Source organism: Halichoeres trimaculatus, unplaced genomic scaffold (genome assembly GCF_033239565.1).
Source record: "Halichoeres trimaculatus isolate MK-OKI-2021-1 unplaced genomic scaffold, fHalTri1.1 fHalTri1_scaffold_10, whole genome shotgun sequence".
Classification (NCBI taxonomy): domain Eukaryota; kingdom Metazoa; phylum Chordata; class Actinopteri; order Labriformes; family Labridae; genus Halichoeres; species Halichoeres trimaculatus.
In genome coordinates this window covers 12319940-12337475 of record NW_027437187.1, presented here as the reverse complement: position 1 = coordinate 12337475, position 17536 = coordinate 12319940, and the positions used below count along the sequence as shown (strand labels likewise).

At 38.5% G+C, this 17536-nt stretch overlaps 1 protein-coding gene across 4 annotated transcripts in view; it reads right to left on the bottom strand.

The window, feature by feature from the left end:
• Positions 1–815: 815 nt before the first annotated feature.
• Positions 816–17536, bottom strand: part of cbfb (core-binding factor subunit beta) — a 41091-nt gene continuing 24370 nt past the window's right edge. Inside the window, exons 4-7 of one of the 4 annotated variants that reach the window (XM_074678558.1) lie at positions 14118–14234; positions 12153–12248; positions 10449–10514; positions 816–4412 (exon numbers count right to left, since the gene is read on the bottom strand). In XM_074678558.1, the coding sequence (XP_074534659.1) occupies positions 10485–10514; positions 12153–12248; positions 14118–14234 (243 nt within the window). In that variant the 3' untranslated portion in view covers positions 816–4412; positions 10449–10484. The remainder of the gene's footprint in view (positions 4413–10448; positions 10515–12152; positions 12249–14117; positions 14235–17536) is intronic. The other 3 variants (XM_074678559.1, XM_074678556.1, XM_074678557.1) reach the window with 3 other exon arrangements.

Here is a 17536-nt window from a genome sequence, read left to right as displayed (position 1 = left end):
TAGTCACTTCACGGCCGACTGCTTTTCCAACTTTGGACAGTACAACAGAGAGCTAGCGAATAGACTGGTCCTGAATCCAGGAGCATTACCAACCATTCACCAACAAACCTCGGATCCTTGAAATGTGAGTATTTAAAATGCAGTGTGCTGTGGAACAGATGTAAGAGCTTTTCCTCGGTGTCCCCCCTGTCTCTGTGTTAGCGTTAGGATGCTAATTTTAGCTGCGTTTAGCCTGTAATGTTACGGTAAACGAGCTTCGCTTCGGAAGAGCGCGGTGGTATCGGCGGTGGCTCGTTTACGTATGAAGCCACGCCCACTAAATCAGACCGTTCTGAACAGAGGGGCTATGAGAGCCTGGAAACAATACTACTGTGCTTGATTTATTAGTTTTTTGGACAAAAACATGTTACTACCATTTTATGAAGACACCAATGATCTATATTAAACTACAGAAAAGGAGCAAATGTGGGACCTTTAACCTTTTTGGAAAGTGGGATTAAGCTAGAGAATCCAGAGAGAATCCATGCATAGACAGGGAGAACATGTATAGGCTACTCCACACAGAAAGGTGCATCTTACCTAAACTAGCATTTGAACTGGTGACCTTCTTGGTGTCAGGCAGCAGTGCTAACCAGTGTGCCACCATGCAGCCTTGATTAAAACATATCAAACAAGAATCATTACATTTACAAAGATGAATGTAGACTTCTGTTTGTCAGGGATTTGAAACCCAGTGCTACGCTGTGCCACGTTGTGATTAACAGACATAAATCTTGGTGATGAACCAGTTTCAGTGAAAGGACAAAAACAAATACAAGAATTTATAGATGTTTATTAAGAAAAAAAAATCCAACATCTTTAACAGGAGATCTTAAATTTCAGATTACTCCAAGAAGACAAGCTCAGGCCTGAAACAGAGGGAGACAAAGACCAAACACACAGAGAGGGGGAACCTGTGGAGTGTGTACAAGCCTCTAAATATTACAGTTTCATCTTTGGATATCTAAATCAAACAAAAGTATAAATAACTTAAACAAAAAATAAAATAAAATAAACAGCCAAGGAAACAAATAAAGAAGTGTATGGTTTATTTTTTGCCTTAATGCCTGCATTAAGAAAACTGAAGGATGAAGTATGAAAAATGTTTGCATTGGCTGATGAGGACAGGGCAGTAAACTATGCACTTTCCATCTTTAACTAAGAAATGAAACAAAAGCCTTTTGTAACAATCAGCTTCTCTCTGTTTAATAACTTGGATTTCTCTTGGTTTAGTCTCTCACATTCTGATGCCCTTCACCTTCCCAAAACCTCTGTTGTCAGCTTCCACTCATATTAACTTGAATATGTAGTGAGGTTGTACACTGCAATAGTCAAATTTCCACAAAGTGTGAAATCAATCTCTGGGATTCCATAACTATGCCTCTGAAGGATCATTACCAGAGTACAAAGGCAGAGCTGCGTTATGGTGCTGTTGCATACTCCCAGGATGAAAAGGGGTAAAGATGAGTGCCTGATCTGTGCGACAGGAGCTAAATTTTTTCCTCTGGAGGGATGACTGAATACAAACAGCCACTTTAAATTATGTAACTGGATTACATCTACAACAAACATGACCTGAACCTCAACAGCTCTAAAACCTTCCTCTGTCCTTGCACACACCTCAATTCAACATCATTCCCCAAAGCCACTCCACTGCTGTGATTTCTCTTCTCAACTTTTCATCATAACAGGATCAATCTCAGCTTGGTCTTCAAAATCTGCTACTTTTTATGTGGAAATATAAATTGAGCTCAGATTCAAAACAATTAGTGAAAACTTTCATGAAATTCAAAGTCATATATATCAAGTCCTCTAAATATCAGAATGTCAGGATGGAAATTTCTCATTACTGGTGTGAAGTTTTGTCAGTGAAACCTTAGAAGTGTTCCAATGTTGTACTTAATTAGCTTTAACAGTTTCTCTTACTCCCTCTGCAAAAAAAGATTTTTTTTTAACATAGTAACTTCTCTGTCAACTTTCAATCCAGCCCTTAAAACTTTGCTGAGTTTTCAATCTTTATTTCAAATTCAACTATTATTTTGAACAACAGTTTTTACTCCAAACACAGAGACTGACAACTCATGAAAATGTCACTGCTTTTTCAGCTTGTGTAAAGCTCAATAACTGACAGGGAAAAGAACAAACATGTATAAACAAAAGTTATTCCTTGGTTACAATATTAAAATAATAACAAAAAACCGTTGAGTGCATTAAAGGTAAAACACACTGAAAAATGAAATGAGCTTCTAGTTGCACAACATAAAAACATTTATATTGCGTAATAACACAACTTAAGTAAATCCACATCGGATGTTCTGACCCAGGAAGTGGATTTCCTTTAAAAAACAAAAAACAACAATGAGAATAAAATTAATAAAAAGAACACAATGAAAAACATATGCAACAAAAGTTCTTAAAACTTGCAAATTTCTGAAGACATTTTGTCATGTTTCATCTAAACTATACAGAAAATAATCCTAACGCTATGAATACTAGCTCATAAAGCTGAAGGATGAACAAAAATGAATACATATATAGAGGGAAGAGAAGGAATATAAAAAGTAAACATCCTGACTTTCACACAAACAAAACAATAAGAAAACAAAACAACATTGTATTTCACTAGTGCTGTAACAGGACAGGGAATAGTTTTCAGACTGCATTGAAGCTTTCACAGTCCTCTGATGATGAGGAGTACCTGGGTGATCGATCCAAAGATGGATTTTGAACTGCATCGGTACCAGGGCCTGGAGTCTATGATCTGAGCTGATGAATCATTCATGGGGGTTGTAATGTGATGGGACTCACAGAAACAATATGACTGCAGATGTATGTTGCATGTATCTTAGTCATTTGAGAGCATCACTAATGAAATCTGTGTACCCAAAACTGCTTCACAACCCTACCCTCTACTCTTAAACTTTTAGATGATAAATCATGGTTTAAAGAAGAAATTACCCTTATGCTCCAGGTTTGAAGTTAACTCTTGACTGTCAAGGGGCATTTTGGCTCAACTGTCTTTTTTTAAAACACATCCTGGTTAAATAAAAATGACCTTTCTCTACAGTTAAAAATAGGAGGGTACACTTTGCTCTTCCAAACTACTGTCTAAATCACCCAGTTATTCCTCACCCTCAAAAATTGGCTGCATAGGAACAATAATCAGAACAGGTATGCCTGTGTTTGCTTTCATGCATGTGGGGAACATAGCTGATTGTATCTCATAGTGCAAAACCTGTCAGAAAACGAAGTATGTTTTACCAAACCCCCATAGCACTGTCAAAGTCAAACATAGCAGAGTTTGTAACAGTTTTCTTTGTAAATTTCACACCTTGAGGTTATAAATACATGATCTGTGATTCTACGGATGGGCATGTCATTATAATTAAATTACGTTTTAAAGAAATCACAAACATCATAATACAGCAAATACCTGGCACTATTCTCTTCCACCGGCCTGTGATTTAAATGCAACTCAGTCTCTTCTTCTTTATTCCCTTTCTCCCTCCCCCTCCCTCCCTTTTTCCAGCATAGTGAACTTTGGTCTAAGAAAACAGCAGGTTTCAGGAAGTGAGCTAGGCATAAAGAGGGGTAACTTGCTCACAAATGTGAAGTGTTGCACAACAATGAACAATGTAGAACCTTTTCTTTTTTCACATACAGTCAACACTTTGCTTTTGATTCATGCTCCACTGGTAATCCTGACCAATAAGCCCCGACTGTGACCCTGAGCCAAACTAATCCCTCTCACTCCTCCTCCCCTCCTCTGTAGCCTGCTTCCTCTATTTTCATCGTCTCGTATTGATAAAAAATATAGCTTTGGTATTTGATCTTAATATTATCATCAAACCCTTTAGGAATTGGACAAGAAATATTGTTGTTTCTGGATGACTTATTTTAAATCTTAACTTAGAATTTGTCACTTTTAAACTCTCAAGCTAAAAACACCATGTTTCTTCTTTTGTATCTGAAAATATTCAGCCACCTTTGTCGAGCTCTGTAATTTACTTTTTTATTCAAATCCTCCTTTTCTTAGGTTTGTCCCAATTCTTTCATTCACTAAGGCATGTTGTATTGTACATTTTGTAGATTTACAAGTCTTTATCTCATAACTGTGTTTGGTGCGTGTGAAAAAGATCAACTCAAACTCTTTGTGGGGAAAAAAATGATATGAAATTGGTCTATCATCCAACTGCAGTTAGATAAACTCTTATAAATTTGATTGTATCAAAACTGAACAAACAGCCAGCCCTGGGTTTTCTCCTCTTCCTCCCTCTTCTACATCATTCTCCTCTTCCTCCTCAGCGCATCTTGTGTTCCACATCAGCGTTGGCCATGTTTGAGCCAGGGCTGGGGTCCTGCTGTCGTCTGGACTGGGGAGAGAGAGGGATGGAAGGATGAAAAGGTGGAAGAAAAAGTGGAAGACGGAAAGAAAGGGATCACAGAGACAGAGAAAATAAGTTAAGTACAGATCTTCAGACAATATGTCCTAGAGGACTCAACTTGAAACCCAATTAATATCATAACCAATGACTTGATGGAAGATATAAATACTCAGTCGTTCACTGGGTTATGACAGAATGAAAAGCAGGATTTATTCAAGCTAAAGAAATAATACGGTGAAGCAGAGGCAGGCTAGCTTTTGACTACAATGACCTAGCACAGCCATTATTTTAAATTGTTTACAGACCTTAAGGGCAGAAATTAAGAGTTTGAGGGCCCATGAATCATAAGAGGCCTAAGAAATAGGTTTGAACATTTGCAGCAGTGAATTGATGGATCAGGGCTGGAACCTCAGGCAGGCCTGGTTTAGCCCTGATTGGCTGAGGATGTAACCAACCAGATACAGGAAAATACTATGCATCAAAAAATAAAACTTCCATTTCTTTCTTTCTTTCTTTTTTAAAAACAATGAAGTAAATAAAGTACAACTTCATCTTTGCCACTTCACCTGGACAGCCAGAGCAGCCTGAATTAATGACAATCTATCACTAGCTCCATAATCTGTCAGCCAGAAACAACTTAGCAGACCAACTGCAAAGCAGAATTAAAGATGAACTTTCAATATCAGCTGTTGAGTCAGATCAATATGAAGCAAATGAGAAAAGGAATAACTAGTAGTTGTAACTAGTAGATTGTTGGGCATTAGGTCTTTTGACACAACATGCTGCTGAGACACAGAGAAATAAAGATGCAGTTCCACAAGCAGTCACAAGTGGGAGCCATAGTACCATTTCAGAGCAGACTCAGTGCTGCTGTTTTTATACTTTACTGATGTTGGTATTTTAGTCAAGAGAGCTGGCCGACAGACAGGCAGAGAGGCAGACAGACACACAGATAACCTGGCAGACAGGCAGGCTGTCTGACACATATAGAACACACATAGACACAAACACACACACACACACACACACACACACACACACACACACACGCAGACGCACACGCAGACACACTCGCAGACGCACAGCAAGTGGATCATTAGGTCATCATTAGAGGCCATCAGGGTGATAAGACTTTTAAAAATATTCTGTGACTAGGTGTAGTGTAAGTGTGTGTGTGCGTATGTGTGTGTTTGGAAGCCCTCTACATGACCTGCTCCTGCTGTAAAAAATACTTGCGGTTATATATTTACACATTAGTGATAGGCAAGGGAAATCGGGGGGGGCTGGGGGGTTACAAAGTGTACCGAGAGGTGAGGCAGAGAGCAGACTAAACAGAAATGCAGACAGAGATAGTAAAGGGGTTGCTTAGTTCAACTGGAATGTAGTTTGTGTCATCTCAATGACTCACCATAATAGCAACACACACACACACACACACACAAACACACAAACACACACACAGAGTCACATGCAGACAAACATACAGTATGTCATACTACCGTTTTGACTCCTCACAGCCAGACTGACTCCACGTTCTGTCTGTCTCCACTGTAAAGCTTTCTGCTCTATCAAAACTTCTGAGAGGAATCTAACTCCATATGTGTGGCTCAAACAGAAGGACTGGATTCTGGGACAAACCTGACTCATAATAAACTGAACCCTTTGCTGGTCAGTCCTATGCCACCTTTACATTTGTGATAGGCCAGATTCTGCAGCATGTCATGACCAGTGTCAGGTGCAGAAACAGGAAGTATTGTGATTTATACACAATGAAACAAGGTGATCACATGATAACGAACATGCCTGCTTATTAATTAGGTCTTATTGCCTTTACTAATAAAAACTGGGAACACAGGGAGGAGGGTAAGTGGTGCAGTGGTGTTGCCTCACAGCAGGAAGGTTACCACAGCAGGTGAGATTTCTTGTCCGGGCAGTGACTGACAGTGTGAGGTGTCTACGTTTGAGCTTGTACTGACCTTTTTGCTTCATTAAGAAGGAAACAAACGAATGTTCTGATTTTAACATTACTTAATAGATTTAAATCTATGCAATTACATATTTTGTCAAATGTGCTGTCTACATCCACGGTCAGGTGTTGGGGCCATAAGTGGCCAAGTAATAACAGCACTGTTGATACCTGAGGTTTGCAAAAACAGAGTCTGGATTAACAGACAGTTCTCGCTCTCATATTCATATTAGTTTAAAGCTGAGGTTAGTGCTTCAGGAAAAAAACAACATGCTGATAAACAATGATTTAAATTTTCTATCACCAGACAACTGTAGGTTGTAAAATGCATCTCCTTTAAAAGGAGGAGTGTTCTTTCTAATCCTAGAGGAAGAGGAGCTTTCTGTATTGATCCACACACAGATGAGAGCTCGCTGGGATGCTATTGGCTGCTTAACCACAACTCAATACTGAAGGAAAGAGGAGTGTGTGTGTGTGTGTGTGTGTGTGTGTGTGTGTGTGTGTGTGTGTGTGTGTGTGTGTGTGTGTGTGTGTGTGTGTGTGTGTGTGTGTGTGTGTGTGTGTGTGCGTGCGCGCGTGCGTGTGATTGAAAGTGGGGTGAGGGGTGTTTGAATTATTTGCTGCATCTGCGAGTTTATGCTCGTATGTGATTGCACAGTATCTGAATTTGTCTCTGAATGTGTGTGTGTGTGTGTATGTTTTTTTTTGTGTGTGTATGTGTTTGTGTGTGTGTGTGTGTGTGTGTGTTATTGTGTGTATGACAAAGTAGGGGGCTCTGATGGCGATCAATACTAATGATATATTAATGCTTTCAGTGCCAGCCCATCATTCACCACCAAATCTCTGTCTGCTGAGCGCTCCCAGATGTTTGTATATGTGTGTGTGTGTGTGTGTGTGTGTGTGTGTGTGTGTTCTTGTATTTGTGTGTGAGTTTCTGCTCCTTCATAAATCACTCTGATAGGTGCCTTATGACCTTGAATGACTGAAATATCTCTGCTCTTGAATTAAAAATGTCATTACTTATCAGTGAGCAGTTTGCGAAATAAAATCATCTGTGCTTTTCTATAAAACCACTTCAATGAAACCTTTGCACACAGTCAGGGACACAGGTAGAGTGAGGGCATTTCTGTTGATAGCATCCATTAAGTGAAGTCATTATTAATTATGTCATTATGGTTACCTAAAATCTTTAAATAAACTTGATTTTTATTTTTGCCCTTTTTGCCCTTGGCTACAATCTGGGTCAAACCAGCAGCTGCTGCAAAGTAGACTCTAGCTTCTGTGTTGGAAACACTTCAACCACAGCGCTAAACCAGCGCCTCTCTTTCTAATCTCCTGTAATCTTAGCTTAAGTGAGGTAATACTGGTCTACGTGTTCAGAGATGTTTTCTCAGGAATTTCTATTTTACTGAATAACTGCATTTTAGCCCACTGTCTCATCCACTATCCAAACTCCTTTAACATTTCTCATCTTCCTCCTTCACCTGGATCTCTGTCTTTTTTGTCTCATCAGTAGTTTTACTCAAAAAAAAACAAAAAACAAAAAACAAAAAAAAAACCCACACCTTAAACAATCTTCTACAAACACAGACTGTAAATGTAGTTGAGGGATTTGAATGTAAAGCAGTCTTGCTTTGGTAACACTGCAGTCTTTTATTCATTCCAGAGAGGAAGAAAAATGTAACTATGTTTCTGAATTTAATGCAGTCTGGGTAGGACTGAGAGATAACTAGATAAACAGTGGGAGAGAAAAACAGACGGGAGAGGAGGTGGAGTTCAGACCACAGAAATGCGGAGGCTTAATCTGTGCAGTGATTGAGAAATGCTCGTCAGTTACACCCACGATATGACATCTCCCATTTGATCTGAAGCTCTGAACCATGGCTGGTCTTTCCTCTATCTTAACTCTAAAATATGATACGTACAGACAAAATGTGAAGGAGTGTTTTGTTTCGATAACGCAAATACACATTTTTCAGACTTTCAACTCTCAACTTAAATCTCACATACAGCATTTCTCTTGCTCCACTACTTTGCCTTCTGTCCATACTCTTTCTAAGTCACTGATGAACTCCAAATAGATAAAGAAGAGCACAGTGTGTAATTCGCTATTCAATTATTGAGAAATTATTTATTTTAAGCACATTAAAAATCTCTGACGATTGTGTAACAAACTTTTTTATGATTCCTCTGTATTTACAAGTCATCACAGCTATTAAATCTGATCATTAGTCGCTAACTTAAAAAAAAAAAAAAAAAAAAAAATCCAAGCAAAGTGAATAAAAGCCTCCCAGTGCAATTCTCAAGCTTTTAATTTAAAAGAAATGAGAGCTGTTGAGCAGCCTAATCAAGAGAGTTCAATTAAGAACTGTGAAAAATACACATGCACTGGTAAAGAACAAATACTATATCCATGACAGGAAGTGAAGAAATCCAGCTCAGAGATTTGGTTTGGATTTATGATTTTGCTATGTAACAGTGATAAACATTTACTTATACTGTACAATGTATAAGTTTTGTACTTTGGAACTGTGAATTAATTTAAAGGGGAAAGTAAGAGAATAAATTGATGAGTAGATATTTTTTAAAGAACAATTAACATTTCTACAGCTAAAAATGAAAAAAATAAATAAATTATATAGTTTTTTTTTTCTTAACTTGCAGCTAAAGCAGCATAGACACATAGATAAGTAAAAAAAAAACAGTGTTTAAGGGCACAGCGGATTTGTTGGTGCAAAAATGTTTCCTCACCTTTAAATTCAACCAATAAAAATAAAATTAAATAGATGTTGTGGAATTTGATGACATAAAACTTTTTTTGCACTTTCTTATTGAGAGTTAAAAGGAAAGACTGATATCCACAATCTGTTATTTAGATGTCAAAAAGGTTACTGCACATGGCTAATGGTTAGTAATAATTACACATTTAGTCTGTAATATTTCCAACACTAGCTCTTCATTTATTCATCAGTTGACATGATTAGTATAACTGGAGATCTTAAGAGTGTGTAATTGGCAATTTTTGCTTGGATTTCAAAAAAACTGTGCTAGCTACTTCCATAGCTAGGCTAATGTAAAGGCCTTGGATTCAGACTGAACACAAATACATAATAAAAACATCAGATTTAACTTTTTGTTATCATGGTAATGACCTTTAATCTGATAAAACCTATGTGCTTTCTTCAACAATAGTCCTATTCTAACTGTGGGTAAAAAAATAATATGTCCTTAAGGCAATTAGCGAAGATTTAGCTCTTTCAAAAATGTCTAATGTGACGTATGATATTGTAAAATATGGCACCATGTTACCAAAGTGAAAGCCACAGTGGGACACAGTTTCTGTTCATGATGCCATATCTGAATCTAAGTCATTCCCTGAGCCTGGTCTGGAGCACATGGGTTTTTTTTTCCAGGGCACAACCATGGTACTGATACTGATTCATCCAGAGACAAGGTTTTCTTTTTCTCTGAGAGCCTCGGGGAAGAAATATGAGATCAGTCAGATGAAAGGCAACCTTCAATAAATGCCTCTCTTTCTTCTTTGTTTCCATCTTTCTGTTCCTCTCATCTGTGTTCATCTTCGCTCCTCTGTTCTCCTCATGTGCAAAGTTACTGCCTTTATTATCTGTGTAACGTCTTCACCACCATGTGCTGCAAAGCTGTGGTAGGTCTTGGTGGGTTTGGTGTGTGTGTGTGTGTGTGTGTGTAAGTGTGTATTTCATGGTGCAAACTAGCCATGAAATTGTCACATATCGCTATTTCTGTCTCTCATGCTACACGGGATCCAACAAACCGTAGCAGAACAGTCATAAAATTCTCATGCTTCTACGAACGCACGGACAAACTCACACACACGTTTCCAAAAACAGAAAAAATAAACAGGCAACATTTGTAACAGACACAGGAAACTGTAAACAAATACAGAACACACAGACATAAATGAACAGGTGAACACATGCACACAAACAGCCACACACACACACACATGCACACGCACACACACAGGGTGGTTTAGTGCATGACAGTGTGATAGATGGTGAGAAGTGAAAAACACAGACCCTGTTCTTTTCTGCTGGCTGTCTGTCTGTGTGTCATCAGTCCCAGATTTTAGAAACCACAGGGTCCTAAAAAATAAACAATTTTGGATTCAGTGGTAGGGCGTCAACTTAGGAAAGATGCCATTGATCTCCCTAAAGCCTTGCTGGGAAAGTGAGTTTGTCCTAGGCATTGAAAACAGTTGGGACAATGAATTTGTGAATCTGCATTGGCATACATGTAATACATTGCAATTGCAAACGTTCTGCTCAACAGTCCAACACATTAAATACAAGATAAAAAGTTAAATTATTTTTTTTATTTATTTAGGACTTGTCATAGAAATCCTGGTTGTTTTTAGATAACAGCATTCAGATAATTTGTTTATGATCATTAGTAAACATAAATACTCATCTTTCCCTTCTGAGGCTTTTAGGGACACCTGGCAAAACTGAATCAGTCACTCAATAAAATCAAATCAAATCAACTATCAGATTAGATTAACTGTCTAACTGTTCATGCACTAGACCTACCATTCAAACAATATTTACATATACTTTTTGTATTAGCAGCTATAAAAGCACACAACCACACATCACACAACTCTAAGCCATCCAAAGCGCTAAGCAAAGAAAACCCTGTCACACATTTGACCTTTGACTCCAGTAGGACTGTGTTTAGTTACGACAAATGTGTAATAAATTTAGGGTGTACTTCTGCAAAGGTTTGGCTTTAAAAACAATGACTGAAGAGTTTGATTAAATTTGTCATTTCAGAGCTTTGATAATCTTATGATTTAGACCATGAAATACAGATTCTCAGGTGTGGCCCTGCAAAACCAGCCCACAAACTTGTACTATCTTGACATCCAGTAGACTGTTGAAACTCCCATGAGAAACTTTTTCAAGAATCATTTCTTATTCTTCTCTGACACCCACCCTACAGCAGCTTTCCTGGCATTACTAATTACAATATGGAAAGTTTCAGTTTTGTTGCTTTTGTTTTTGGTTTGCTCTTGTAGGTGATAAGAGACACCAACGCTAAATTCAGCTTATTTTCTGATGATGATCAGATGAAGAGTCCTCACAGGAGATTTAAGGGGTTCATCATTTTAAAAACGGAGAATAACAGAAGAATGCATAAAATGCATACAGTTGTTTAGGTCTCATTATGAGTGATCTTTACCTGTCACAGGATGCTCCACCTGCATTCATTTCGATTGCCTTTTGACTCTTGTTTTTGAAATGAAAACGTCTGAGGTCAGACAGTCAAGCAGTCTTTAATAATTCATCTCTCAATGCTGAAACTTAGTTGCTGTGCTCCACTGATGCAGAGGCATACTCAGGGCGTAGCCACTGAATCATCCCTGTTTGCTTAAGTTTGGATTGTTACACCTCTGACAACACCCAATAAAGATGACAGTTGTGGTCTCGAGTGCAACAATCTGGAGTGAAACTATGCATTTTGTGTTGTGTTTGCTTGAAAGGGTGATCCAGAGGGGTAAAAGCTACAATGTGTGTAAACCACAGTGTTGGGTTATCGCAAAGTTCACAGATTGTTGGGACCACATGACTTCCAGTACACAGTATTAACACTAAGACCTCGTTAAGGCTGGCTTTGCAGGGCTAGGCCTGGTCAAAAGTTGGGGCTGATTTGTCTTTGAGATGGCAGAGCAGCTTCAGATTAAAAAAAAATAATAATAAACAACCTTCACAGGGCCCTCTCACCTCCAGATCCTCTCTGTGCGACCGGTCTCTGTCTTCAAAGTCTCTGGTTCTGCGGCGAGCCTCTTCAAATGCTGCCTGGGCCAAAGCGTCCTCTTGCTGCACACACAGACACAAACAAACAGACAGGAAGCGGAGTGAGAGTCACTTGAGCAGTGTTGGGGAAGTTTCTTTTAAAAAGTAGTGTTTGCTTGTTACACGTTTCCTCTTGAAAAATTAGTCCCTTACCAGGAATGGGAATCAAAAACCGGTTCCTGTTCAGAATCGATTACAAATGTTTCAATCCATCGATATCATTAGCCTTTGTGCTTAAAAATTCCTTTATCAATTCTTTACATTGTGCCAGAGCCGCCTTATGCTGACTAGTCTGCTGCAGCTATCTTAACTTAGCAGTTAGATAACGTTTCCCAAGAAAATTCTGATTCAGGATTTTCAGCTTGAAGTTTTACTGAAGAACTGACTTCATAAAGAAATGTAAATCACTCTCTCAGGAGATTCATATTCAGTACATTCAAAATGGTATAAATCACCTTATTTACCAAAATAACAAATTAGTGCAAGCTTGATGCTAACCTATATGAGAAACTGCATTTATATGCTAGCAGTTAGCATAATCAGTATAACTTCAGCTTCAGAATAGAATTTCAACTTTCATCACAGAAACATATCACATCAACTCTTTGTAAAAAATACTGAGAATTTCAAATGTCAAAAGCTAACAGGCAATTGAAAGGCTCATGGCTGACTTCATAACTACAGAAAGCTTCCAAACAACTTAAACCATTGCTATACCCACTTTGAGACACTAGAGGGCCTACTTTAATTATTAATATATTACAACACAGTACATCAGCATCACACTGTGTGCAATTTTCACCTGTTTTTGTTTAATTATGCCCAGAAATATCCAGACTCAGGGACCAATTACATTTTATTCACTTACAGTATAAACTCAATTAAATGTTGTTGACACAGAAAAGCTGTAAAGCTACTTTTTGTACCGAGAAAATTCACAACAGGAATTGACAAGGGAATTAGATCGATGAGCAGAATCGATAAGGGCATCGGTATTGACAAAATCTTATCAATTCCCATCCCAATCCCTTACTTTACTTAGTCACCCTCTATGGAAAGAAACTTTTTACGTTACTCGTAACTTTTACGTTACTTTTATGGTGCTTGACGTGCAGAACCCCATCTCATTTCCTAAATGTGTATAGGCCTGCATCAAGTTCTACTATGGAGCACATAACAGGTAATTCTTTTGTGCTCTTTATTCTGAAAAATGCCACAGAGAGCTTGACAAGAAAAACAATAATGCCATGATGACTTACTGCTCTCTGCATGCTATTGCAAATACCAGTCTCATTGAGAGCCTATTGCGCCTGCGTGCAGCTGAGGGAGTGTTGCTGTCAAATCAGTCCCTGAGAAAAGTAACGTTGTGCCCAATTGAAAAAGGAACTACGTTTAGTTACCATATTTTCAGTAGTAACACACCAGTAGTTTCACTACTTTTCCCCCAAAAAGTAGTTAATTTACTGTAATGTGTTACTTTGTAACTCGTTACACCCAACACTGCCTGGGCCTTATACAATAGAGAGGTATCTAAGCTTGATCACATAGAGACATCACAGACGTCACAGACAAGTACATATTAGTTTTATTGAACAACCTACATTTTCTTACTGAAGTGTTTTAGTTAGACAGTTCACAAAACACATCAAGCTTCATGAAGCTGAACCAACGAAGTCTAGTACCCCTGCAAACTCTCTTGCTCGAAACTTGTCAAAGTTGTGAGTTTCAGATTTGAAATGTTGGAGTAAATCTAGGTCGGTGCAGTCTCACTTCATCTGACTTTCTGTGACATCACTCGAGGCGATGTGCGGAGCCTGTTGTCGCTCTTTCCTCAGCCAAACGTCACTCATTCATCTTTCCTCCCATACCCAGAAGTAGTGCTTGATGCTTTACCTGTGCTCTCTCATCATCATACTCCAAGAATCCCATCCCATCCAGCCTCTGTAGGTCAATCCAGCCTCTCCAGATCACACACACTCCATTCAGGATCATAGGAGCCTTTAAATAGACCTGAGGACAGAGAGGGAGGGAAAGGGAGAGTGATAAATTAAACCCAGCGGCAGTTTTTATTTTTGTTGCTGCAAAAACACGGTAACCCTGTGATAAATTTTCAGCTTGGCGACAGAACTAAACCCAAGCTTAATTTTGACTCTCTAATCTACAGGTATCTCTTTTTTTTCCTGTCAGTCAAAAGTGTGTTGAGCTACTCAGCCGGGAGGCAACATTAGAACAAATACAATCAAACGATAACACAAACCTCAGAGGTCTGTCTCTCTTACAGAGCCATACAAGCCTGGCTCTCTGCTTCTCATGACTCTCATGACATGAAATAAATCCTGAAGTCTGTTGAACAGTCGAAGTGACTGCCTCAGGAAAAGGCAGCAGTTTTATTTGTGACATCAAAAATTGCCGTACGTAAATCAGAGACTGTCAGCTGTTTCTCCAGAACAAAAACAAGCTCTGTATTTGGAATACAGAGCCCTCTCCCTCTTTCAGCCTCACTTTTACTGCAGCAAAAAGACCAAACCACCAAATACGTCAAAACCCTTGAGCAAGAGTTCACCCATGTTTACACTTGCATGTACACGTGTAATGACCTGAGTTTAGTATGTTCAGATACATATTATAGTTGATTTTGTTTTCTTTGTGTGTTTGGGACTGTTTCTGCTGAGGATTTTCTGGTTCATTAAATCATAGGGGTAGGCAAAACCATCCAAAGTAAACAATATTTATTTGCTTCAAAACCTTTCCTTCGTTTTAATTTGATGTGTGACTGAAAGAACTCTGGAAGTTGTTGCCCAGAGTCTGTGACTCCTCTTGAAGTTATCTAATTATTCTAAATAAGATCAGCTCAGGCAGAAAAAATGTAAAAGAATACCCGCTACTTGGGACTTTGTGTAGTGTCTATTTTGTTTTTCCTTGAAAGGATAGTGGAGGAAAAAGCAGTGATACTACGAGGACAAGCAGCGCTTATTTTCTTACGTGATTAACCCCTCGTTTTCCCTCTTGAACTCTGAGCAGCTCAGTAAGAGTCTGCAGCGTCAGACAGACGTCCACAATCTCTGCTTATATTTCATGTCTGTGGCTCTGTGCCAGGAGGGCAGCAATGTAACCACCAAGTATGTGAGTGTACTTGTGTGTGTCTGTGTGGGGTTTTTTTTTCATGAGGTTAGGGAATGTGTACATGTGTAGTATCACAGAACAAAAATCTTTGTTTAGATTTGGCAGTGGGCCTTAACTGCTGTAGGCCAAACTTGGCGGCTGTAGACTGCGCTGACTGTTTTTCAATATGAAGAAACAAAACAATATCAGTTCTATCCTTCTCTGAACTCTGAATTAAGATACAGCGCATAACCGATCAAAGCACGTCTGTGATTTAACATTAAGCTGTGGATGTAACTGATCAGTTCATTAACCTGTATAAGTACATAACATACTGTATATCCAATGACCTCCAATTAGATTACAGATATAAAGACAACTTTGAAAACCTCTTTTTTTCTGAGCTCATCAGTTTCATTGAAGAGAACAGCCCAAGAGAGGCAAGAATTTAGGCAAAAGAAGCAAGGACATGGCGGGACCAGGAACAGGTCTTTGGATCAGTTCCATAGGGACCGTAACTTCTGTACATGGGACGCCTGCTCTACTAACTGAGCCGAAGCAACAGAGCAAGTTTTTTTTTGACAATTGGTCACTTGGATGCTAAAAGTTTTAAATACTCAAACCTTAGTAAATGTACTTGATTTAGTTTGAATCAAACCATCTCATTACCAGCGACACTGACCAATTGAATCTTTCATTTACATACATAACCAGCCAAAGTTTAGGATTTAGTCACTCATTTCATCAAACTTGACAAAAAAATTGCTTTTTGCTCGGAGTAGGAGAAAAAAATCGAAACACAATATTTCTGAATTTTTTTGTTTGACAATATCAAAATCGAGATTCTTTGTCATAAAACGATTGATTTTTCAAATTAAAATTCTTCATTTCAGACTTGGTCTATAAACTGGATTAGAAAAAGCAGCAGAGGGTGTAATGTTTCTCTCTGACTCACGTGATGTGCATTTTATGGAAAAATATGGCTCCTGATATAGTCTGTAGACATTATCATCATCATTTCACTTTTCCCATGGCCTGGTGTTAAAAAAAGTAAACTAAAAAGTGCAATCTAAATTTTTATTAGAATCGAATTGCGAGAATAGCATATCGTCTCAGCCCTACCTTCTGCATTAGTAAATATTCCTTCCTAATTACAACCAACTCAGGCCTCAGAGTAGATTTTTGGCGTTTTCAAAATAGGAATTTTCTTGACTTAGTTTATAAAAACCCTAAAAAGTAAGTTGCACATCATTAGACAAATACACTTTTTATAGCTGAGATTTTGCAGTGAAGCAACACTCATAATCTGAGTACACTGAACAGCAGACAGACATGGTTACAGTTACAACCAACTGGTGAGCAAAGTGAAGTAACTGACATCTCATTTTACCCAGCTTATCATCCTAGTGTGATTTGTTGGAGAAAATAAGGTGTAATGGTAAATTAACAAGTTTGCTTAGCACATTTGCTGTAATAACCTTTATTATTGTTGATAACAGAGCAGTTTTGTTTCTGCTCTCCCAAAAAGAGGGCAACAAACCTGTTAATGCAGGTACTCTTACATGAAACCACTGAGGTAAGTTTTTTTTTCACATCTTTGAATGAAGCTACATTGATTTGGTTGTGCCAGTGTGTGTTTTTTTTAATATCAAGATCACTATGATAAGTTAACACACATTCACACTAACACAGATGTAGAGATTCCAGCTAAGCACTATGAACTCTTTCTTCAGCCAGATGTGATTAAATAGTTGATGAAACACGAGACGGTAAGCGATGAGTGTAGAAAGCTCAAATCAAATTTACTCTCTTTCAATTTCTTCTCTCGGTCTAATTTTCTTCCTCTTTCCCACGACACTGATCCCCATGATGAGGAGACAGCAGACAGCGAGAGCCTACGCAACGCAGACACACAGTCTGGTTTTCCCAGGGTAGAAAGTTTTAAGGTGGTATTTTTATCAGAGTAAACAAGTATTTAGGAATAAATTAGCTAAATCAAACACTCCCCCTCAGCACACACCCAAACACCCAGTAGACTGGATTTTCTGTGAGACGCTGGGTGAGCTCCACGTTCCTGCAGTTTTACTCAGGCTATTTTTGGACAGCCTCTCTCACAGGGACCTCTTTTACCACAACTACCCACACTGCACCGGGGTTTCAGGGGAGACTGCTCTCCAAGAGACTGTGGGTTTTTGTGTTTATTTTCAAGT